Source organism: Carcharhinus amblyrhynchos, chromosome 26, assembly GCF_965287045.1.
Source record: "Carcharhinus amblyrhynchos chromosome 26, sCarAmb.v2.hapA, whole genome shotgun sequence".
Lineage (NCBI taxonomy): Eukaryota > Metazoa > Chordata > Chondrichthyes > Carcharhiniformes > Carcharhinidae > Carcharhinus > Carcharhinus amblyrhynchos.
Window position 1 is genome coordinate 8,894,872 of NC_137349.1, and position 24,953 is coordinate 8,919,824.

General features: G+C 46.7%; 1 protein-coding gene across 1 annotated transcript in view; it reads left to right on the plus strand.

The window, feature by feature from the left end:
- Positions 1 to 24,953, plus strand: part of arhgef18b (rho/rac guanine nucleotide exchange factor (GEF) 18b) — a 215,342-nt gene that overhangs the window by 40,087 nt on the left and 150,302 nt on the right. Inside the window, exon 2 of the mRNA XM_080212859.1 lies at positions 18,629 to 18,762. Within this exon, the coding sequence (XP_080068985.1) occupies positions 18,629 to 18,762 (134 nt within the window). The remainder of the gene's footprint in view (positions 1 to 18,628; positions 18,763 to 24,953) is intronic.

The window sequence follows — 24,953 nt, forward strand, 5'->3', positions numbered from 1 at the left end:
GTACCATGTGGGGGGTGATTTCCTGCCTGGCACAGATTGTGCCGATCCTGGAAAACAGTGTGCCAGCCTAAAAACGGGTTTCATGCCCAACACCAAACAGTTTGGTCCCTTTCTATTGGCACAACCCGGATTGCACCCAAAAAGGGTGCAAGGCCAATTAGCATTTTTAAAACAGCATTTATTTTGATTTTGGTTTGATTTGATTTGTTATTGTCACATTTATTAGTATACAGTGAAAATCATCGTTTCTTGCGCACCATACAGACAAAGCATACCATTCATAGAGAAGGAAATGAGAGAGTACAGAATGTAGTGTTACAGTCATAGCTAGGGTGTAGGGGAAGATCAACTTAGTGCAAGGTAGGTCCATTCAAAAGTGTGACAGTAGCAGGGAAGAAGCTGTTCTTGAGTCGGTTGATACGTGTCCTCAGGCTTTTGTATCTTTTTCCCAATGGAAGAAGGTGGAAGAGAGAATGCCTGGGGTTTGTGGGCTCCATAATTATGCTGGTTGCTTTGCCCGGGCAGCGAGAAGTGTAGACAGAGTCAGTGGATGGGAAGCTGGTTTGTGTGATGGAATGGTCTTCGTTCACAACCCTTTTGTAGTTTATTGAGGTCTTGAGCAGTGCAGGAGTCATACCAAGCTGTGATATATCAATACTTTCTATGGTGCATCTGTAGAAGTTAACGAGATTTGTAGTGGACATGCCAAATTTCCTTAGTCTCCTGAGAAAGTAGGGGCGTTGTTGGGTTTTCTTGACTATAGTGTTGGCACTGGGGGGGACCAGGACAAGTTGTTGGTGATCTGGACACTTAAGAACTTGAAGCTTTCAATCCTTTCTACTTCATCCTCATTGATGTAGACAGGGGCATGTTCTCCACGACACTTCCTGAAGCCGATGATGATCTCCTTCATTTTGTTGACATTGAGGGAGAGATTATTGTTGCTGCACCAGTTCTCCAGATTCTCTATCTCATTCCTGTACTCTGTCACTGTTTGAGGTCCGACCCACTGTGGTGGTGTCATCGGCAACCTTGAAAATCGAGTTGGAGGGGAATTTGGCCACACAGTCATAGGTGTATAAGGGGTACAGTAAGGGGCTGAGGACACAGCCTTGCGGAGCGCTGGTGTTGAAGATGATCATGGATGAAGTATTGAAGGGGGGAGGGGTGGCATTTCATGGCCATACAGGATGGGGCATGTTGCGGGTTTCGAAGGGGGGGGGGGTGCCATGTTGGGGCTATGTCGGGGGTTGGGGGGGGGTCCCATTTGACGGGATTCGACCAACAATGTGGTTGATTCTTAATTGCCCCTCTGAAATGGACGAGTGAGACAGTCCGTTTAAAGGGCAGTTAGGGATGGGCAAGAAACATTGGCCTTGTCAGCAATGCCCAAGCTCTACAAATGAACAAAAAACAAATCCACAAAAAACAGGTCCTGTGAGGGGCAAGCTTTTCACACACAGGGTGCTGCGTGTGTGAAATGAGCTGCCAGAGGAGGTGGTAGAGGCGGGTACAATTACAACATTTAAAAGACATTTGGATGGGAAAGGCTTAGAGAGATAGGGGGCCAATCGCAGACAAATGGGACTAGTTCAGTTTAGGAATCGCGGTCAGCGTTGGGCCGAATGGCCTGTTTCCGTGCTGTATGACTCTAAGCCTTCATTTAAGAGGGAATAATGTTGAAATCATCCATTTACTGACTGACAGGATGTGGAGGGACTTTGCGAGAGTGATGGTGAAAGACATATCACCATGAGACAGGAAGCCGCAGTGAAACAGGAACCTTCCCCGCGTTCTGATACTGAACTGTGTCTGAGTCTAACTGCGTGGCCTCTCTGTGAAGGATTTACAGTCCTCAGAGAAATGCCATCTTTTGGAAAATTCCTCAACGGACTTTTAGGGTTTTTTTATTCAGAAATCTAACTTAAAATACATTTCGGTGGCTTGAGGCAGAGGAATAATCCCGGGCTGTTTTAATCAGACAAATGAGTACGCGAGGTTCAGGGTTCTTTAAGTTCAGTTTTTAATGTCAATTTAACAATTGGGGTTTTTTTTTCTCATGAGTTTTTAATACCAGGTTTTATTTTCAGTTCTTTTAAAAACAAAATGAAGACAAACAGGGGGAGGAGAAATTTGCCAAAAAGACCTGGGGAAATTGGGAGAGACCCAATTTCTGTTTTGAGTGTTATTGCAGTTCAAGGAAAGCAGCAAGGGACAAAACTGGAACATTTGGGTCAGATTCTCTGGCCCCCCTCAGCGTGTTCTCAGCAGTGGGAAGCGGTGTGCTGTTCGCTGGCACAGGATCCTCTGGTCCCGTCGCCATCAGTGGGAATTTCCAATGAAGCCACGCCATCGAATCCCTACAGTGCAGAAGGAGGCTATTCGGCCCATTAAGTCTGCACCAACATTCCAACAGAGTATCTTACCCAGGCCCCCACCCTGTAATCTCACACATTTATCCCTAATTCCTCTAACCTACTCACCTTTGGACACTATGAGGCAATTTAGCATGGCCAATCCACCTAACCTGCACATCTTTGGAGTTTGTTTGGGAGAAAACTGGAGCCACCCGGATGAAAGTCACGCAAACACTGGGAGAACGCACAGTGGTTAGCACTGCTGCCTCACAGTGCCGGGGGCCCCGGTTCGATTCCCGGCTTGGGTCACTGTCTGTGTGGAGTCTGCACGTAAAGTTTCAAGTTTATTTATCAGTATCACAAGTAAGGCTTACATTTACACTGCAATAAAGTTACTGTGAAATTCCCCTAGTCAACACACTCTGGCGCTTGTTTGGGTCAATACATCTAACCAGCACGTCTTTCAGATTGTGGGAGGAAACCTAAGCACCCAGAGAAAACCCATGCAGACATGGGGAGAATGTGCAAACTCCACACAGACAGTGACCCAAGCCAGGAATTGAACCTGGGTCCCTGACACTGTAAGGCAACAGTGCTCACCACTGTGCCACCACGCCGCTGTGTTCTCTCCATGTGGAGTTTGCATGTTCTCCTCATGTCTGCGTGGGTTTCCTCTGGGTGCTCTGGTTTCCTCCCACAGTCTGAAAGATGTGCTGGTTAGGTGCATTGGCCATGCTAAATTCCCCCTCAGTGTACCCAAACAGGTGCTGGAGTGTGGCGACTAGGGGATTTTCACAGTAGCTTCATTGCAATGTTAATCTAAGCCTACTTGTGACAATAATAAACAAAAAAGTCATGCAAACTCCAGACAGTCACCCGACACCAGAATTGAACCCGGATCCTTGGTGCTGTAAGGCAGCAGTGCTAACCATTGTGCCACTGTGCTGCTGGGAAATCTGTGGCAGAGGGACTGCTGGGGGGGAACCGAGGTACCTCGCCGGTGAGAATGACCGGAGAATCCCAGCCATTATTTATCTAAATGTTAACCCACTGCCATCTACACTGCTGTGGCTACCAAATGTATGGAGATCAATGTCAATTAACCACCAGATAACTTATAAAAAAGAGTGTAAGTTTATAGTGAAAGAGTCAATGTTTACAGCAGTATTTTCAGCCTCTTACCTGTCACTTTGATGATGGAAGAAAGGTTTAAGTTTATACAACACTCTTTACATATTCAAACAGTCCAAAACATTTTACAGCCAATGAATTACTTTTGGAGTATAGTCTCTGTTCACTGCAGAAGCCAATTTTAGTACAGTTAACCCCTATAACAGCACTGCGATAATGACCAGTAATCTGTTTTAAAATAACAATAAAAAATGCTGGAAAAGCACGGCAGGTGTGCATTGGGAGGTTGTTTTGTTTACAGGTAGGTGTGTCTTAAAGAAGACTCTATATTCTTCAGTCGGTTAACTGTGCACCTTCATTAAGTACGAGAGCTGTTTATGATGTGAGGATGCTGGCGTTGGACTGGGGTACACATGTTTACACATGCACAGTGAAGCTCGGAGCTGCCTCCGCACTTGGGTCAACGCACCTCTCTGCTCAATCCTGACCCTGGCTCTGGGTCATGTGCCGTCTTACCTCACTTGTAGGGGTGGCACTGTAGTCAGACCCACATTAACCCCGGACTGCGGGCAGCCCGGCAGCACAGTGGGTTAGCACTGCTGCCTCACAGCACCAGGAACCTGGGTTTGATTCCCGGCTTGGGTCACTGTCTGTGTGGAGTCTGCATGTTCTCCCCGTGTCTGTGTGGGTTTCCTCTGGGTGCTCCGGTTTCCTCCCGCAGTCCAAAAGATGTGCTGGTTAGATGCGTTGGCCATGCTAACTTCTCCCTCAGTGTACCCGAACAGGTGACGGGGTGTGGTGAATAGGGGATTTTTCACAGTAAATTCTTTGCAGTATTAATGTAAACCTACTTGTGACTAATAAATAAACTTTAAGCTTTCACAGTCCAGCAGCAGTTATAGAGAGAGAGATAAACAGAGGGAATGGGCAGTATTCCCTCAAAGAATATCGAACTGTCACAACAGCTGGAATAAGTTCAAGTTTATTTACTAGTGTCACAAGTAGGCTTACATTAACTCTGCAATGGAGTTACTGTGAGAATAATGGAGTGATCTCCCTCTGTCCCCGTTGTCTCAGGTGCGCTCCACACTGCAATCCCTTCCTCCACACACAGTCACCTTTTTGTGAGTTGGGAGTTTTGTGCCAGTGTTGGGGGTGGGATGGGAGGGGCGCTGGTGGATAAACACACCAGTGAGTCTGGCTTCAGAGCGCTCAGGCGCCATTTTACGATGGCACCCTAATCCCACAGTGCACTGGGAGCCCCCCCTTCCCACTTCCCGTAGACATCGGTGAACTCCCCCCTCCCCATTAGCAGAATGTCCCCCCGCCTCCTCCCCGACACAGGTGGCAAACACTGGGGCATCGGGGGCCTTCCCGATGGGTCTCCCTGCCTGACCCCCGACACATCCCCCTCATCACGATTCCCGACATGATCCACCCTTTGCACCAACCCCTCCTCTGCATAACCTCTCTCCCATCCCAGCCCCCACTCAGACACCACCTCCTTGGCGCTGCCCCTGACACACTGACAGTGCCCAACTGGCACAGCTGGAGTGTCTAATGTCCACTGCGAAGGCGTACGGTGGGCACTGCCTGTGTGCCAGGTGGGCTGTGCCAGGTGGGCACTGCCCAGCCATGCTAATTTAAATATGCTAATTGGCCTTGAACCCTTTGTGGGTGCAATCCAGTTCACACCATTGGAAAGGGGTCAGGAGAATCGCAAACAGTTTGGTGGCGGGTGCGAAATGGATTTTTAGGCCCGCACACTATTCTCGGCAGTTGGCGTGATCTGCGCCAGGCGTGGCGAGAGCGGAGAATTGTCCTCAATGTTTCCATTCCAATCTGACTCTTCATTGGAGTGGAAGTGAGGTGGAAATGTGATGGGTTTTTTGTTGGTAAAAAAATGAGAGGGGCTCGAGTGCAAACAAAAAGGAAGCCAAGGGATGGGTTAGAGGAGGGGCAAGGTTAAATACATAAGATATCATGGAACAAAGGGCAAAGAGGGCGGTAATGGGAGTAGTAAAGAAAAAAGATAATAGTCTAGAGTAGGTTCAATAGCAGAATGAAAGGGCACCTTTGCCTAAAAACAAAAGCATGAGAACAAGATACAGACTGGCACTGAGAAAAAAGTCAAAAATCTGTCCAGAGCTTCTGGTCTATTGATTTGATTTGATTTATTATCGTCACATGTATCAGTTTACAGTAAAAAGTATTGTTTCTTGCACGCTATACAGACAAAACATACCGTTCATAGAGAAGGAGAGAGTGCAGAATGTGGTGTTATGGTCACAGCTAGGGTGTCAAGAAAGATCAACTTAACGCGAGGTAGGTCCATTCAAAAGTCTGACAGCAGCAGGGAAGAAGCTGTTCTTGAGTCGGTTGGTACGGGACCTCAGACTTTTGCATCTTTCTCCCGACGGAAGAAGGTGGAAGAGGGAATTTAACTTCCATATTCTTTGATTCCCTTAAAATGAAAAAATCCACAGATCTCTGTTTGAATATACTCATTGAAAATTGTGGGGTGGCGATGGCCTAGTGGTATTGCCACTGGACTATTAAACCAGAAACTCAGCTGGGGACCAGGGTTCGAATCTCACCACGGCAGATGGTGGAAGTTGAATTCGATTAAAAAGAAATCTGGAATTAAGAATCTACTGATGACCGTGAAGCCATTGTCGGAAAAACCCTTGTGGTTCATTAATGTCCTTTAGGGAAGGAAATCTGCTGTCCTTAGTCTGGCCTACATGTGACTCCAGAGCCACTGCAATGTAGCTGACTCTCAACTGCCCTTGGGCAACTAGGGATGGGCAATAAATGCTGGCCAGCCAGCGGTGCCCATGTCCCAGAAATGAATTGCAAAAAAAAACTATGATCTTATTGAATACTGGAACAGGCTCAATGGGCTTCTTGCTGCTATTTTTTTAAGTACTTCTAGCCCAGTTGGGCCAGTGTTTAAGCTCCCTCCCACCTCTGTTTTTCCTCCTTGCCCCTGTATCACTTTATTCTCCTTTCCCCAATCCTCTCCTTGCATGCACTGGCGTTCTAGACTGGAAGGCGGTAAAGCCACATTTGCCCAGAGACCTGAGCTGGTGATTATGCACTGCTCTTCTGCTGGCAGTTTCTGATAGATCCGGATTCTGTAAAAACATTTCTGCGATTCCTTCGATTCCTCCCTGCAGTGAGAGCTCTGCTCCGATCCTCACAGCACAGTAATGAACCAGGGGAGAATTAAACCTAAGATGTTTCCATCTGAGGAATCATTTATTGTTCAGGGATAAAATATCTAAATCTTTCTATACTTTGGGAGGGATTAAGAACACATCACATGTAGGACTCTGTCTCATATTGGGTGCCAAGCACAATACTGCGACTGGCTACCCTGCCTGTAACTGGGAAAGCTTGTCTCAATATAATTGCTCAATCACCCTGATAATTTAAAATTGGCAGCAACTTAATTTTCCCTTTTGAAAGAAGGCTGCTCTCTCTTTTTAGCTAAGTGCATTCTTTACGTAATGTGGCACCGTGCCATGCAGTCTGGAAGTTCAGTTCCCTGGATCTGTGTTTGAACTGCTTTTCTATTCCAGTTTGGCAGAGAGATATCAATGTGACACCCTCCCACATTAACATCCTGATAATGTCCCAGTGAGTGTCCCTGTGAACCGGCTGCGAAGGGGGACCGTGGTATTTAGCGAGCGCACAAATTGGCTCACAGTGTTTTCCCAGTGAGGGGTGACATTATAATACTCTGACCAGGAGGCCTCACACTTCTGCCTGTCACAACATGTGGTTTGTGTCCTTATTGCTCAGAGACCTTGTGTTGAATTTAATGCCCTCTGCCAAGGGTAAGTTTGATGTCAAGGGGGTATTTAAGCAGCGGGGACGCTCCTGCCTTCCCATCTGATTACACCTGATTCACGAAGGTACCCTTTCGAGGCTCATGCTTCCACCACTGGCATCCGAGTGGCAGGGAACTCACCAGCGGGCAGCACAGTGGCACAGTGGTGAGCACTGCTGCCTCACAGCGCCAGGGACCCAAGTTCGATTCCCATCTTGGGTCACTGCCTATGCAGAATCTGCACATTCTCCCCATGTCTGCGTGGGTTTCCTCCAGGTACTCCAGTTTCCTTCCACAGTCCAAAGACGTGCTGGTTAGACCGTGCTAAATTCTCCCTCAGTGCACCCGAACAGGTGCCGGAGTGTGGTGACCAGAGGATTTTCACAGTAACTTCATTGCAGTGTTAATGTAAGCCTACTTGTGACATTAGTAAACAAAAAAAATGTAGGAAGTCTGAAAGTGGCGCGTGTGTGCTTGTGGGGATTTGGTGGAGTCCTGATCAAGGGATCCAATATCAGGAAGGGGTACCCACTGAGAGCCACACCTTGCCCTTGATGTTGACCCCACGGACCCCCATTCCCCACAATGCCCTGTCCTGCCATCACTCACCTCTGCCTGATCTTTCAGTGAGGTTGAACCTCAGGCGGATGTAGTACCAGCAGCAACCATCGTCTTCCCCGTGGGGCTGCTGAGCAATGAAGTGTGACCTTCCCATGAAGGGGCAACAAGGGTCTCTCGCCAATTCTCCAGCTGATGAGCAAGACCTCCCCCCAGCCACCCTCCCTACCCGCTGCTGCCTCTGGTAAGTACCACTCCCGTGTGTTCCCTGTGATAAGTTCGCAATCATTTAAAAACTTGAGTGACCCCGACACAACACCATTAAATCCAGCAACCAATTACTATCAGGATGACAACAACTTTCATTTGTACCTTTAAGCCAGTCAGTATCCCAAGTTACCTCACAAGAGTGTTAGCAAACAGAAAATGCCACTGAGCCAGCAACAGGTAGACAGGTGACTCAAACCGAGATTTTAAGAAGCAGAAGGGAAAGGTCGAGGGACAGAGAGTTTTAGCGAGGGAATTCCAGAGCTTAGGACTTAGGCAGCTGAAGGCATGCCAATAATGGGGCGATTATATTCAGAAATAAGACAGTAAGACACAGGAAGAGAAATAGGTCAATGCTCCAGAGGCCAGAGCTGAAGCAGCACAGAGATCTCGGAGGGTTGTTTAGACAAGGAGATTATAGAGATCGGACGGAGGGGAGGGGCATTTGAAAACAAGGTTGAGAATTTTAAACTTGAGAGATTACTGGATGGGAGCCAATGACTCTTGGTGATGGGTGAGTAGAACTCGATGTAAGTAAGGATGTGGGCAGCAGATCTTTGGATGAGGTCAGGTCAGGAGGTTGTTTATCAGATCTAAGAAGAGTCTTTCTTGTCAGGCATACGCAGAAACATCAACAGGGTTCAGCTTTCAATTGTCGCTCGTTGCTCGACATCTGAGTCAAAGAAAAAAATAGAACTTGCATTTATCAGAACCTCTGGACAATGTAAAGTGTTTTGCATCGATTAAGCTCTTTATTACAGCATTGTCACTGCTGTAACTTGGGAAATATAAGAACATAAGAAATAGGAGCAGGAGTAGGCCATCCAGCCCTTCGAGCCTGCCCCGCCATTCAGTAAGATCATGGCTGATCTGTCGCTGCTCAGTTCCACTTTCCCGCCCTCTCCCCATAACCTTTAATCCCCTCTCCTATCAAAAACCCATCAACCCGCGTCTTAAAAATATTTAGCGAGGTAGCCTCCACCACTTTAACGGGCAGAGAATTCCAGAGAATCACCACCCTTTGAGTGAAGAAGTTCCTCCTCAACTCCGTTCTAAACCGCCCCCTTTTTATCTTGAGGCTTTGCCCCCTAGTCCTACTGTCTTTTTTGAGCGGGAAGAGTCTCTCCACCTCTATCCTATCCATATATGAGCCAATTTGTGCATGGTCTGCTCCCACAACCAGATCATAGAAACCCTGCAGTGCAGAAAGAGACCATTTGGCCCATTGAGTCTGCACTGACCACAATCCCACCCATTCCCTACCCCCACATCCCTATATATTTACCCGCTAATCCCAGATAATCTATTTGGTGGTGTTGGTTGCAGGTAAATATTGACCAGGACGCTGTAGTAACTGCCCTGCTCTTGTTTGAGAGGTTTAAGCCTTATCTGAATGGTAGCATCTCCAACCGTGCAGCACTTCCTCAGTACTGCAGGTACACCAGACCTCAGATTTTGCTTTCAAACCTCTGGGTTGGGCCTTTCACAACCTTCTGACTCAGAGGCAGCAAGTGTGACATCCCATAGCACCCCAGCTTTCATAGTACGGGTATAGAATCATAGGATCCCTGCAGTGCGGAAGAAGGCTATTCGGCCCATTGAGTCTACACCAACCAGAATCCCACCCAGGCCCTATTTCCGTAACCCCACATATTTACCCTGTTAATCCCTGACACTAAGGGGCAATTTATCATGGCTAATCAAGCTAACCTGCACATTTTTGGACTGTGGGAGGAAACCGGAGCACCCGGACGATACCCACGCAGACACGGGGAGAATGTGCAGACTCCACACAGGGAGTGGTTCGAGGTTGGAATTGAACCTGGGTCCCTGGCGTTGTGAGGCGGCAGTGCTAACCACTGTGCCACTGTGCTGCCCCAATCTATTACAAGCTGTAGCTCGGGTTCATCACCAGCAAACTCAATTCTAACTCAAGTTGTGCAGCAAGTAGTGGAGTAAATCATAACCAACCAAATCAAATCAAATAATAGATCAAATCAAATCAGTGAAATATCATAAAGATAGATGTTTTATTTGGTAGTGTTACATTTGTCACTTGTGTGCAATCCCATGAACATGAGTTATTTATCATCCCTCCTCTCTGGGAGTGTATATTGTGTTGCCAGATGTTGACAGGAAGTTTTGAGTAACTGTACTGCTCTTCTCTCTGATCTACTTACTAATGCTGCCTGACGTGCTGAGATTTTCCAGCATTTTCTCTTGGTTTCGGATTCCAGCATCCGCAGTCATTTGCTTTTATCCAGTAAAACAGATTATCTGGTCATTATCGCATTGCCACTTGTGTGAGCTTGCTGTGTGCAAATTGGCTGCTGTGTTTCTTGCATATGCGCTGCTGCAGTGAATGGTTAGAGAGGACAAGCTGAGGTTGTTACTGACACTGCAATTAAAGGAAGTCTCTCCAACACAATTACCTGCCAAAAGGGGACTTTCAGAAATTAATTCATTTAAAGTAGAGTCACAGAGGTTTACAGCATGGAAACATGGACTTCAGCCCAACTTGTCCATGCCACCCTTTTTTTTAACACCCCTAAGCATATCCCAATTGCCTGCATTTGGTCCATATTGCTGTGTACCCATCTTATCCATGTAACTGTCTAAATGTTTTTTAAAAGACAAAATTGTACCCGCCTCTACTACTACCTCTAACTCTGGCAGCTTGTTCCAGAAACTCACCAAGGTGAAAAATAACCCCTCTGGACCCTTTTGTATCTCTCCCCTCTCACCTGAAACCGACGCCCTCTAATTTTAGACTCCCCCTACCTTTGGGAAAAGATATTGACTATCCAGCTGATCTATGCCCCTCATTATTTCATAGGCCTCTATAAGATCACCCCTCAGCCTTCTACGCTCCAGAGAAAAAAGTCCCAGTCTATCTAGCCTTTCCTTATAACTCAAACCATCAAGTCCCGGTAGCATCCTAGTAAATCTTTTCTGCACTCTTTCTAGTTTAATAATATCCTTTCTATAATACAATGACCAGAACTGTACACAGTATTCCAAGTGTGGCCTTACCAATGTCTTGTACAACTTCAAAAGACATCCCAACTCTTGTATTCAATGTTCTGACCAATGAAACCAAGCATGCCAAGTGCCGTCTTCACCACTCTGTCCACCTGTGACTGAAGGAGCTATGAACATGTACCCCTGCATCTCTTTGTTCTGTAACTCTCCCCAACGCCCTACCATTAACTGAGTAAGTCCTGCCCTGCTTCAATCTACCAAAATGCATCACAAAATGAAGCGATGTCTGATTTCTGGACACCTTGCTCAAAGAACGGAGTGTTCAGTCCATTGCGTGATGGAGGGTAATCCCACAGCTCAGGCTGCAGTGCGACCTCTGCTCGGAGTTGGCTCTTGTGGTTTATTGGCTGCTTGAGTCAGGCAGTTTGAAGCAGCTCCTTGTAAAGAGATTTCAGTGTCGAGCAAAACACAGCAGCTACAATGCTCCAGCCTTGGCTCTGAAAGTATTTCATCCCAAATAGTTTCTTAACCATTTCAGTTATAGCTGAAGAAAGAAAGAAGGAGGAACAAGTTTCAGAAGTGACGGAGGCAGCCCCTGGTGTATAGTGTCACCAGGTGTTGCTAGTTGCCGTGGGAGTCCACAGCACAGAAAGAAGGCCATTCGGACCATTATCTCTGTGCTACCTCTGCCCAGAGCTAATCTAATCATAGAATCATTGAATCATTGGGTCCTTGCAGCAGTTTGGCCCAGCAAGTCTGCACTGACTCTCAACATATCTTACCCAGACCCATCTTCCACCCTATCCCTGGAACCCCACATATTTACCCCACTAATCACCCTAACCTACACATCGTGGGACACTACAGGGCAATTTAGCATAGCCAATCCACCTAATCCTGCCACATCTTTGGACTGCGGGAGAAAACCAGAGTATCCAGAGGCAACCCACGCAGATATGGGGAGAATGTGCAAACTCCACACAATCTACCGCTCCCCTTTTCTCCCACTCAGGCCTCTGGACTTGAAATGTTCATTGGTCTGATTTTAAAATTCTCATCTGTCCCAGAGTCTCACCCCTCCCCACCTCTGTAGCCCTCCCCAGTCTGAGAGCCCGCTCACTCCTTATATTCCTCCAGTTTTGACCTCTTGTCCATTGTCAATTGCTATTGTTGCAATGGGCGGCACGATGACACAGTGGTTAGCACTGCTGCCTCACAGCTCCAGGGACCTGGGTTCGATTCCTGACTTGAATCATTGTCTGCATGTTCTCCCTGTGTCCGTGTGGGTTTCTTCCAGGTGCTCCGGTTTCCTCCCACAGTCCAAAAATATGTGGGTTAGGTTGATTGGCCATGCTAAATTGCCCCTAATGAGAGGGGATTAGCAGGGTAAGTATGTGGGATTTCAGGAGTGGGACTGTGGTCAGTGTAGACTCGATGGGTCAAATGGCCTTTTCCTGAACTGTATGATCCTATGACTCGCCATTGGTGGCTGTATCTTCAGCTGCTTGCTAAACTCTGGAAATCCCTTCCTAAGCCTCACTACCTCCCCACCTCCCTCTCTAACTATTAGACAATGTCTGAACAAGCTTTCAGTCAATGTCATGGTAATTCCTTAAATGACTCAGTGACGAATTTTGTTTCATAACAGCCTGTGAAGCACTATGGAATGTTTTGGTCAGGGAATCCCAACAGTGCAGAAGGAGGCCATTCAACCCATCAAGCCTGTACCGACAACAATCCCACCCAGACCCTAGCACTGAAACCCTGCTAATCCCCCTGACACTAAGAGTCAATTTAACATGGCCAATCCACCTAATTGAGGTTGCTATGTTAAAGGTGCTATATAAATGCATAGTGCTATTGTTGCTTCAATCACTCTCTGCAGCGAAGTATTCCATGGTCCAATAACAAAAACCATTTCTCTTTATCCCTCTCCTCATCGTGGTGATAATATTAAATTAATGCCCGTTATCACTAGCTCGCCAGTCAGGTAATATAATTTATCCCGAGTCAACCTATCTTCCTCATTTCAGAACTTTCATTCTACTTTTACACCTGGGAAAATCCCAGATTCTCAATCTGTCTTCCAGAATGTTATTTCCCATCTCTGAAATCTAAAAATCCACTTTCTTCAGCTCAGCTTATCCTGATTTGATTTATTATAGGGAGAAGGCAGGAAAATGGGATGAGGAGCATATCAGCCACCATCGAATGATGGAGTGGACTCGATGGGCTGAATGGCCTAATTCTGCTCCTATATCTTGTAAACTTCTGAACTTATTATTGTCGCACGTATTGATATACAGTGAAAAGTATTGTTTCTTGTGCACTATACAGACAAAGCATATCGCTTGTTGAGTTCATAGGGGCGAAGGAAAGGAGAGAGTGCAGAATGTAGTGTTACTAGCGAGGGTGTAGAGAAAGATCAATTTAATGCATTGTAGGTCCATTCAAAAATCTGATGTACCTGATCTGTGATTGGTGAATAATGAGCCTAAGCTGATCCCTGGAATTGGACGATTTGATATTTAACATTCGAGAGCCACAAACAATATGATAATGACCACATCATCAGTTTCTGTGATCTTATTTCAGGAATAAATATTAGCCGAGGAAAGCAGAAAGATCCTCCCTGATATTCTCTCCTGCTTATGCCAAAAGATATATCACATCCACCAGTGAATAATGTCTCATTGGGAAAACTGCATTTTCAACAGTGCGGCACTCTCTCAGCACTGACCCTCTGACAGTGTGGCACTCTCTCAGCACTGACCCTCTGACAGTGCAGCACTCCCTCAGTACTGACCCTCTGACAGTGTGGCACTCCCTCAGTACTGACCCTCTGACAGTACGGCACTCCCTCAGCACTGACCCTCTGACAGTGCGGCACTCCCTCTACACTGACCCTCTGACAGTGCGGCACTCTCTCAGTACTGACCCTCTGACAGTGCGGCACTCTCTCAGCACTGACCCTCTGACAGTGCGGCACTCCCTCAGTACTGACCCTCTGACAGTGCGACACTCCCTCTACACTGACCCTCTGACAGTGCGGCACTCCCTCAGCACTGACCCTCTGACAGTGCGGCACTCCCTCAGTACTGACCCTCTGACAGTGCAGCACTCCCTTAGTACTGACCCTCTGACAGTGTGGCACTCCCTCTACACTGACCCTCTGACAGTACGGCACTCCCTCAGTACTGACCCTCTGACAGTGCGGCACTCCCTCAGTACTGATCCTGTGACAGTGCGGCACTCACTCAGCACTGACTGTCTGACAGTGCGGCACTCTCTCAGTACTGACCCTCTGTCAGTGCGGCACTCCCTCAGCACTGACCCTTTGACAGTGCAGCACTCTCTCAGCACTGACCCTCTGACAGTGCGGCACTCCCTCAGTACTGACCCTCTGACAGTGCGGCATTCACTCAGCACTGACCCTCTGACAGTGCGGCACTCCCTCAGCACTGACCCTCTGACAGTGCAGCACTCTCTCAGCACTGACCCTCTGACAGTGCAGCACTCTCTCAGTACTGACCCTCTGACAGTGCAGCACTCTCTCAGTACTGACCCTCTGACAGTGCGGCACTCTCTCAGTACTGACCCTCTGACAGTGCAAAACTCCCTTTAGTACTGACCCTGCAATGATGAAGAGAATTACATTGGGTTGGTTTAGAGGCCAAAATTAGAGAAATCTAATCTTGTTGGCAATCTTGTTGGGCCAGATGAGGTTATGGAGTTTGAGAGGTTTGAGACAGTGTGGGATCTGAAAAGAAGGATGGATATTTTTAAAGTCAGCGTTTTGATTGTTGCTTAACCAGGCGCCAGTGTTGCTCAGTGAATACAGGGGTGTTGGATAAGCAGGTGTGAGTCAGGGCATGGGCAGTAGAACTTTGGCTCAGTGCACATTTATGGAGGGTGTTAGAGATTGTGGGGGAGTAGTCAGGAGAGTGTTGGACTAGTCAGTCTGGAAGTGAAGAGAAACAACAGATGAGGAAACACGCGCACACACCCACATACACACACACGCAACAACATGTGCTCATGGACATGCGACACAGCTGCAGACCACAAAGACAGCTGCCCTCACACATGGTGCTCAGTGTTTCTCACAGGCGATGACTGCTGGTTTTCTAAATTTGGAAAGAGCACTTCTTGAAAGCTTCCCGGGACTCAATGGGAATTCTGCCAACGCTTTATTTGATTTATTATTGTCACATGTATTAACATACAGTGTAAAATATTGTTTCTTGTGCGCTATGCAGACAAAGCATACTGTTCATAGGGAAGGAAAGGTGCAGAATGTAGTGTTACAGTCATAGCTAGGGTGTAGAGAAAGATCAACTCAATGCAAGGTCGGTCCAATCAAAAGTCTGACAGCAGCAGGGAAGAAGCTGTTCTTGAGTCGGTTGGTACGTGGCCTCAGACTTTTGTATCTTTTTTCCGGTGGAAGAAGATGGAAGAGAGAATGCCCGGGGTGTGGGGGGTCTTTTCTGAGATGGCGGGAAGTGTAGACAGTGTCAATGGATATGAGGCTGGTTTGCGTGATGGACTGAGCTTCATTCATGACCCTTAGTACTTGCTTGTGGTCTTGGGCAGAGCAGGAGCCATACCAAGTTGTGATACAACCAGAAAGAATGCCTTCTACAGTGGAAGGTGGTGAGAATTGTAGCGGGCATACCAAATTTCTTTAGTGCCCTGAGAAAGTAAAGGCATTGGTGGGCTTTCTTAACTATATCGTCAGGATGGAGGGACCAGACAATTTGTTGGTGATCCGAACATCTAAAATCTTGGAGCTCTCGACCATTTCTACTTCAGACCTACTTTATATCAAGTATATCACTGAGGCGAACTCAAAACCCATCATTCAACCCTAAAACCTTACGTCAGAACCTCAAAACTATGAAAGTTCTCACCCTGATTCTTCGCTTCATTCTACAGGACCGTAGGACATCAGAAAAAGGCACAGGAATAGTCCTACAACCCCCTATCAACATTCTGGGGGTTACCATTGACTAGAAACTGAACTGAGCCAGCCGTAGATATACTGTGAAGACAAAAGCAGGTCAGAAGTTAGGAATTCTGCAGAGAATAACTCAATTCCTGACTCTGCAAAGCCTTGTAGATTGACAAGTCAGGAATATGATGGAACACTTCAATTTGTCTGGATGAATGCAACTTCGAAAACAATCAAAAAGCCCGACACCATCCACAGTAGCTGCCCGCTTGATTGGAGCCCCATTCACCACCTTAAACATTTGAAGGAAATTGGATCATGCGTTGTACAAGCCATCGATTGCTTTCAAACTCTTGTCAAGACCCTAAGGGCTCTGGGTGGGGGCTGCTGTCCTGAGGGAGAATCCTTTCACCATGATGCAGAAGATCGTGGCTCCCAATCCCAGCTGAGAGCATCGAGCACAAAATTTAGGCTGACCCTCCAGTGCAGTACTGAGGGCAGGCTGCATTGTTGGTACTGTTGTCTTTTGGATGAGATGTGAACACAAAGTTCAGCCTTAACTCTCAGATATATGATCTGAAGACATTGTTTCAAAGAAGGCTAGTTATTGTCAGATGATATTTAGCTTAGGGAAATGCTGAAGTGATGGGAGGAAGAGGAAAGGAGCCGGGGTTGGAAGTACCAGGAGTTATATGTGGACACATCACTAAAAGAGACATGGCAAGTCCAGAAAATGAAGCTGAGTTTTATATTAGAGATACAAAAGCAAGGAAGATGTGATGATCCTTTATAAAAAATACTGGTTTGCCCTCAACTGTGGTCTTGTGTTTAAATTAAGAGCATCGCACTTTTGGAGGGATGTGAAGGCATTAACCAGGGTGCGACAAAGCAGTACTTATTTATTTTTATTCATTCGTGGGACATGGGTGTCGCTGGCTGGCCAGCATTTATTGCCCATCCCTAGTTGCCCTTGAGAAGGTGGTGGTGAGCTGCCTTCTTGAATCGCTGCAGTTCATGTTCTGTGGGTTGACCCACAATTGCTGTTAGGGAGGGAATTCCAGGATTTTGACCCAGAGACTGCAAAGGAACAGTAATATTTTTCCAAGTCAGCATGGTGGGTGGCTTGGAGGGGAACTTGCAGGTGATAGTGTTCCCATGTACCTGCTGCCCTTGTCCTTCTAGATGGAAGTGGTCATGGGTTTGGAAGGTGCTGTCAAAGGATCTTTGGTGAATTGCTGCAGTGCATCTTGTAGATAGTACACACTGCTGCTACTGAGCGTCAGTGATGGAGAGTTTGATGTTCTGCAGATGTGCCAATCAGGCACGCTGCCATGTCCTGGATGATGTCAAGCTTCTTGAGTTTTGTTGGAGCTGCACCCATCCGGGCAAGTGGGTATTATTCCATCACATTCCTGACTTGTGCCTTGTAGATAATGGACAGACTTTGGGGAGTCAGGAGGTGAGTTACCGCAGTATTCTTAAACTCTAACCTACTCTTGTAGCCACTGTGTTTACATGGTGAGTCCAGTTGAGTTTCTGGTCAATGGTAACCCCCAGGATCTTGACAGTGGGGGATTCAGTGATGGTTACACCATATTGGTTCCGGGAATGAGCGGCTTCCTATTACATGGATGGATCAGAGGAATTCAGACTGTTTTTGAGAGAGGAGGGAAAGTTGAGCAGAGATTTGATGGAGGTGTTCAAAATCACAAATGGGTGAGACAGAGGAGGTAGACATAGACCATAAGACAGGAGTAGAATTAGGCCATTTAGCCCTTCGAATCTGCTCCACTGTTCAATCATGGCTGATATGATTCTCAGAGACTGTTCCCAATGGTAGCAGGGTCAGGAAGCAGAGGACACAGGTTTAAGGCAATTGGTAAAAGAAGAAATGACGACATGAGGAGGAACTTTTTGCATTCAGTGAGTGGTTAAGATCGGGAATGCACTGCCTGAGAGTGTGGTGGAGGCAGCTTCAATATAGGCTTTCTGGAAGGTGAAGGAAACAAAGACCATGAGAGATTTTTAAAAAACGTGCAGGATTATGGGGAAAGGGCTGGGGAGATGTGACTAACTGATTGTCTCTTTTGGAGAGTTCCATAGGCACAGTGACCATGTTACTTCCTGGATTAAGGATTAATTTTCCAGTTGAGATTATTTGTGTGACAATGTAGCAAATGATGGAATTATACAACACAAAGGAGGCCATTTAGCCCATCACGCTGATGCCAGCTCTTTGAAAAAGCTCTCCGGTTAGACCCTCCTTGTCACTCTTTGTCTGAAAATTTCCCTCTTCACATAATCGCAGAATAGTAATGCACAGGAGGAGACCGTTCAGCCCATCGAGTCTGCACCGGCTCCTTTCAAATACTTACCCATTCCCCATTTCCAAGCTGCTGTTGAATCTGTTCCCACCACCATTTTCAGGCAATGCATTTCCAGACCAAGAGCAAAACATTGCGTAAATAAACTCTCTTCCACATCCATCAATGCCAAGATTTCATGTGCTTTATATTATCGCAATCTTTTTTAACTCTCTTTCTGCAGAATGTAAGCAATGCCCGCACGAGTTTCCCCGAGCGGAGGAGCGGTCCCTCCCAGCTTGTGTGAATGTTGATAATCGGTCAAACTCGCTGAGTGAGGTCGAGGAGATGTACTTCAACAGAATGGCTGGAGGCAAGGCAAGTAACACCCAATTAATCACGTCCAAACACTTAGTAATGCAAATCTTACAAAATCCCTTGTTTACCAACTATATCTGGAGTGGCAGAGAAAGATACAATGAGCATTTCTATGCCACAATATCATCATAGAATCCCTACAGTGCAGCAAGTCCATTCAGCCCATAGAGTCTGCACCGACTCTCTGACATTACCCAGTCCCGCTCCATAGCCCTACTTTTTTAACCCCACATATTTATACATATACATATCATAGCTAATTCACCTAACCTACACATCTCGGGTGATTGAGGGGCAATTTAACATGACCAATCCACCAAACCTGCACATTTTTGAATATTAATGGGCAATTTAGCATTGCCAATTCACCTAACCAACACATCTTTGGGTACTAAGGGACAGTTTAGCATGCTCAATCAAGCTAACCTATACATCTTTGGATACTAAGGAACAATTTAGCACGGCCAATTGACCTAACCTACACTGATCGAGGGGCGATTTAGCATGGCTAATCCACATAACCTACACATCTTTGAATACGAAGGGCAATTTAGCATGCCCAATCAATCTAACCCATACATCTTTGGATACTAAAGGGTAATTTAGCACGGCCAATCCACCTAACCTGCACATCTTTGAATACTAAGGGGCAATTCAGCATGGCCAATTTCTTTAACCTGCACATCTTTGACTTTGGGGAGAAACCGGAGCACCTGGAGGAAACAGATACAGACATAGAGAGAACATGCAAACTCCACACAGGCATGATCCAAGGTGGGAATCGAACCCGAGTCCTTGGTGCTGTGCGGCAGCAGCGCTAACCACTGTGTCACCATGCCACTGTGCCATCATTGTCCCAAAGCGCTTTACTTCTGGAGTATAGTTCATGCTGCAATGTCAGAATTGAAGCAGCCAGGTTTCACACAGAAAACTCTCAGGAAAGAGCAATCCGCTTAATAATGTTGATCGAGGAATGAGTATTGACTGGGATACCAACTCTCCCGTTCTGCTTCAGTAATGGGGGAATTTTTACATCCGCTTGGGAATGGAGATGGGGTCTTGGTTTAACATTCCATTCAAGCGATGACACTTTGGACAGTGCAGCACTCCCTCGGTACTACACTGGCAGTGTTAGTCTGAATTTTGTGCCCCTGATTCTGGAGTGGGACTTGTCCCCACGATATTGTGACTCTGAGCTGAGAGTGTCAGCCACTGAGTCGGGGCTAGCACATACCATTCTGCACAGTATTTATTGAGCCACCACTTAAGGGAGTTGTACATGGACAGGAAGGAACAAGTCTAGGTGAAGAATATTTGGGCCAGTGTCGACAAACAGAATTCAGTCGCCCACGTTGAACAAAAGAAAATAAAAAGAGGAGCGAGAGCCTGCGCTGCCATTCGATGAGATTATAACTGGTCGCCCAACTTAACTCCAGCTTCGTCTCCACCTTTAACACCACTTCCACTCCAACTGGGCAGCACAGTGACCCAGTAGAAGCACTGTGGCTTCACAGCGCCAGAGATCCAGGTTTGATTCCCGGCTTGGGTCACTGTCTGTGTGGAGACTGCACATTCTCCCCATATCTGCATGGGTTTTCTCTGGGTGCTCCAGTTCCTTCCCCCATTCTGAAATGCTGGTTTGGTGCATTGACCTGGAGAGGTGCTGGACTGTGGGCAACTTGGGGAATTTCACAATAACTTCATTGCAGTGTTAATGTAAGCCTTGCTAGTGATTAATAAATTTAACTTTACCTTTCTCTGCGCTATCCCCATGTTGTTGGAGGAGGCTCGATGGGCTGAATGGCCTCCTTCTGCACTGTAGGAATTCTATGATTCCTTTTCTCACTTAGCATTCAAAAATCTGTCAAGCTGAGAGGCCTAGATAGATGGATGTGGAGAAGATGTTTCCACTAGTGGGAGAGACTAGAAATCAAGGGCACAAGCTCAGAGCGAAGGGATAAAACAGAGATGAGGAGGAATTTTTTCAGCCAGAGGGTGGTGAATCTGTGGAACTCTTTGCCGCAGAAGGCTGTGGAAGCCGGGTCATTGAGTGACTTTAAGATAGCGATAGATCGGTTCTTGGTCAATAAGGAGATCAAGGGTTATGGGGAGAAGACAGGAGAATGGGGATGAGAATCATATCTGCCATGATTAAATAGTGAAGCAGACTCGATGGACTGAATGGTCTAATTCTGCTCCTATATCTTATGGTCTTATGGCCTAAGCTCAGTGTTGAACTGAGCGTCCACATCTCTCTGTGGTAGAGAATTCCACAGATTCCCAGTCTGAGATTGGGATCTGTAGTTCTAGAATCTCCCGACTGGGGAAGCATCCAACCAGCCACTAAGGACGTCACACACCTTAAAGGGGTTTTACTAAGTTCTAGGGACTATGTGTTGATTCTACACAACCTCTTCTCAAAGTTCTTGGGTGGGATTTTCTGGACGCGCTCGCCCCATAACTGGAAAATCCTACCTGAGGTCAATGAACATTTGCATGGTCCCCACCCCCCCCACCCACACTGCCTGCTGTGGTGGGCCGTGGTAGGCAGGAAGGGAAAATTCCCGTGGTGGGCGGGACAGGAAAATTTGGCTTCCTGGGTGGAATTTTCCAGCTCCCCTGCGGCGTGTTTCCCAGTGGCGGAGGCAGTTCGCCATTTGTCGTCAAAGAGATCTCCCGGTCCCACCGGTGTCGACACCTTTTTTGATGGCTCGCCCATCTCGCTGTCGGAGAATGCGCGGGGAGGTGAGGGGAAATTACCTTCGGCGGGACTGGAAGATCCCACCAGCAGGAAGGACCAGTAGATTCAACCCCCTTGTGGTTGGTTTGATATTATCTACAGTGAAATAGCGGGCCCTATTGGCAAATTGAGGAATAGAATTCTCTGTGGTTGAGACGATTGAAGAGGTTAAAGAGAAACTAATATCTCTGGTGGTGAGAGGAGCCCAGAATCAAGGGGTGGAGGCAGTGTGTTTGGTGTTGGGCAGAGGAGCATAACTTTAGGGATGACACCAAGAAGCACAGCAGGTAAAATGGAGTTTTATGGCCTAAACAAATGCCAGAACAGGCTTGAGGGCCTGAATGGCCTTATAGAATCATACAGTGCAGAAGGAGATCATTCAGCCCATCGAGTCTGCACTGACCACAATCCCATCCAGGCTCTATCCCCATAACCCTATGCATTTATCCTAGCTAGTCTCCCTGACACTAAGGGGCAATTTAGCATGGCCAATCCACCTAACCCACACATCTTTGGAGGGTGAGAGGAAACTAGAGCACCCGGAGGAAACCCACGCAGACACGGGGAGAATGTGCAAACTCTGCGCAGACTGTGACCCAAGCCGGGAATTGAACCCAGGCTCCTGGTGCTATGAGGCAGCAGTGCTAACCACTGTGCCATTGTGCCAGCCCCTCTTCTCATCTTCCTGTGATACAAGAGGTTTCCCTATTTGCGAGGGGTTTGGGGAGAGCACTGGTGTATTGTAAACTTGCTCCCAGGGGGCAGCCCCATCCACCCTGGGCTACTCTCCAAGGAACTATCCACGTTTGCATGTGGCAAATTGTTATGAAAAGGGAAAGACAGTGCGAGCTGCCAACAAATACGGCTTGTTCAGAAACACAGTTCCTGCATTGTCCGGGATCTGGGCCAGGCCAGGAACAGAACTAGAGTGATTATTTTTGTTCTCCATCCAGGTTTATTTAATCCTGCACAAAAAAGGCACTTTTCCACAATAGAACTGAAACATGTATTTATAAATATGTATTTCAACATCGTCATAAGAAAGAAATTGGAGAATTGAATATCTAAGCTAAGGGCAGTTTTTACTATTGTTATTGGTTCCTGTATCTAACGTTGAGATTGGATGTAAGATTGATAAAAAATGAAATGCAGATGTTCGTTCTTTCTCTCTGACATGCTGTAAATGGTCGACATGTGTTTTATACAACTATTAGATTGTGCAGTCTTCTAACTCTCAGCTCAGCTGCTGGAGACAAAAGATATGTGGCTGCCAGTTGTGATCACAAAGCCCTTCTCCTCTGTTCTACATTAACATTTAGAGGATTATCAACATAAAGACCTGACACTCGCTTTAAGAGAATTATTAATAAGTTATTTTATTTTTGACCAAACAGGAACTTTAACTAAACCAGCAACATTTTAATTAAAGGAAAGTTCAACTGAAATGCTGTTCAGATAAACACAAGGAACATTCATTACCAAAACAGAAATAACAGAATCTTAATCACTTTCAAAAACTAAATATGCATCTAGGTCTGAATGGCCTCGTTTTGTGGGATATGACAGCAAGATTTGGGGAGGCGGTGGTGTTATGGTATTGTCACTGGACTGGTAATCCTGTGTCCCAGGGTAATATTCTGGTGGATCTGAATTCAAATCCCACCATGGCAGACGGTGAAATTTAATTTCAATAACAAATCTGAAATTAAAAAGTCTGATGATGACCATGAAACCATTGTCATGGGGTTTATGCTAGGCCAAGTGGCTGCAAGCTGAGGTTGAGTACAGTTCCACTGCTACTAATGGTCCACAGCCCCTGATGGATGCCCAGTTTTGAGTTGCTGAATCAATTTGAAGTCTATCCTTTTTAGCACGCTGATAGTGCCACACAACAGGATGAAGAGTATCGTCAATGTGAAGATGGGACTTTGTCTCCTCAAGGACTGGGTTGTGGTTTCCCTGCCAACACTGTCACAAGCAGATGCATCTGCGGCAGGCCAGGCTACTGAGTTTGAGGTCCAGGATATTCTTCCCTTTGTTGGTTCCCTCACCACTTACTGCAGCCCCAGTTTAGCAGCTGTCTCCTTTAGAACGTGGCCAGCTCAGTCTGTGGTGGTATCACCGAGCACCTCTTGGTGATGGACATTGAAGTCCCTTACCCAGAATGCATTGTATGCCCTTGCCACCTTCAGTGCTTCCTCCACGCGGTGTCCAACCTGGAGGAGTACTGATCCATCAACTGAAGGGGGCGGTATGTAGTAATCAACAGGCAGTTTCCATGTCCATGTTTGACCTGGTACCATGAGACTTCATGGGGTCCAGGGTTGATGTTGACGACCCCCAGGGTAACTCTCTCCTGACTGTATGCCAAACTCTTCAAATTTGCATTTATATTGCACTTTGCATTGCAGCTAATGAAATTCTCTAGAAGTGTAGTCACTCTTGTAAAGTAGGAAACATTAATAGGAGACATTAGGACAGCTAATTAAAGCTTGAAAGAATTATAGAATCCTTACTGTGCAGAAGGAGGTTATTTGGCCAATCGACCACAATCCCACCCAGGCCCTTTTCCCGTAACCCCACATATTTATCCTGTTAACTCCCACGACACTAGGGTCAATTTAGCATGGTCAATCCACCTAACCTGCACATCTTTGTAGTGTGGGAGGAAACCAGAGCATCTAGAGGAAACCCACACAGACACAGGGAGAATGTGCAGACTCCACACAGACAGTGACCCAAGCTGGGATTTGAAACCCAGGCCCCTAGCACTGTGTGGCAACTGTGCTAACCACTGTGCCACCGTGCTGCTCTAAAGAGGCAGGCTTGAAGGACGAGCTTTAAAAGGTGGGGAGAGAGGTAGAGAGACTGACATTTTTAGGGTTAAAATGAATTGAACAAAACAAGTTGAATGGACAGCCAGCAATAGTCTGGCAATGGGAGGTTAAGAAGCCACCAGTCGAGGGGTCAGTAACTAGAGGGAATCGATTTAGAGTACGAGATAGAAGGCTCAGAGAGGAGTTGACAAGAAACCTTTTCACCTACAGGATGGTGGGAGTCTGGAACTCACTGTCTGAAAGAGTGATTGAGTCAGAAACTCTCGTAACATTGAAGAAGTATTTAGACATTCACTTAGATTGCTGGAATCTCCAGGGCTATAGGCCAAGAGCTGGAAATGGGATTAGTGTAGTCAGATCTTTGTTGACTTCATGGGGTCCAGTGTTGGTGTTGAGGACTCCCAGGGTAACTCTATCTCGATTGTATGCCATTATGCCACCCACCACCTTTGCTGGATTTGACCTGCCTGTGGGATGGGTCCTACCCTGGGATGATGATCGTGGTGTCTGGGACATTGTAAGGTATGATTCCGTGTGTATGATTATGTCAGACTGTTGTTTGACTAGTCTGTGGGACTGATCTCCCAATTTTGGCACAAGTCCCTTGATGTTAG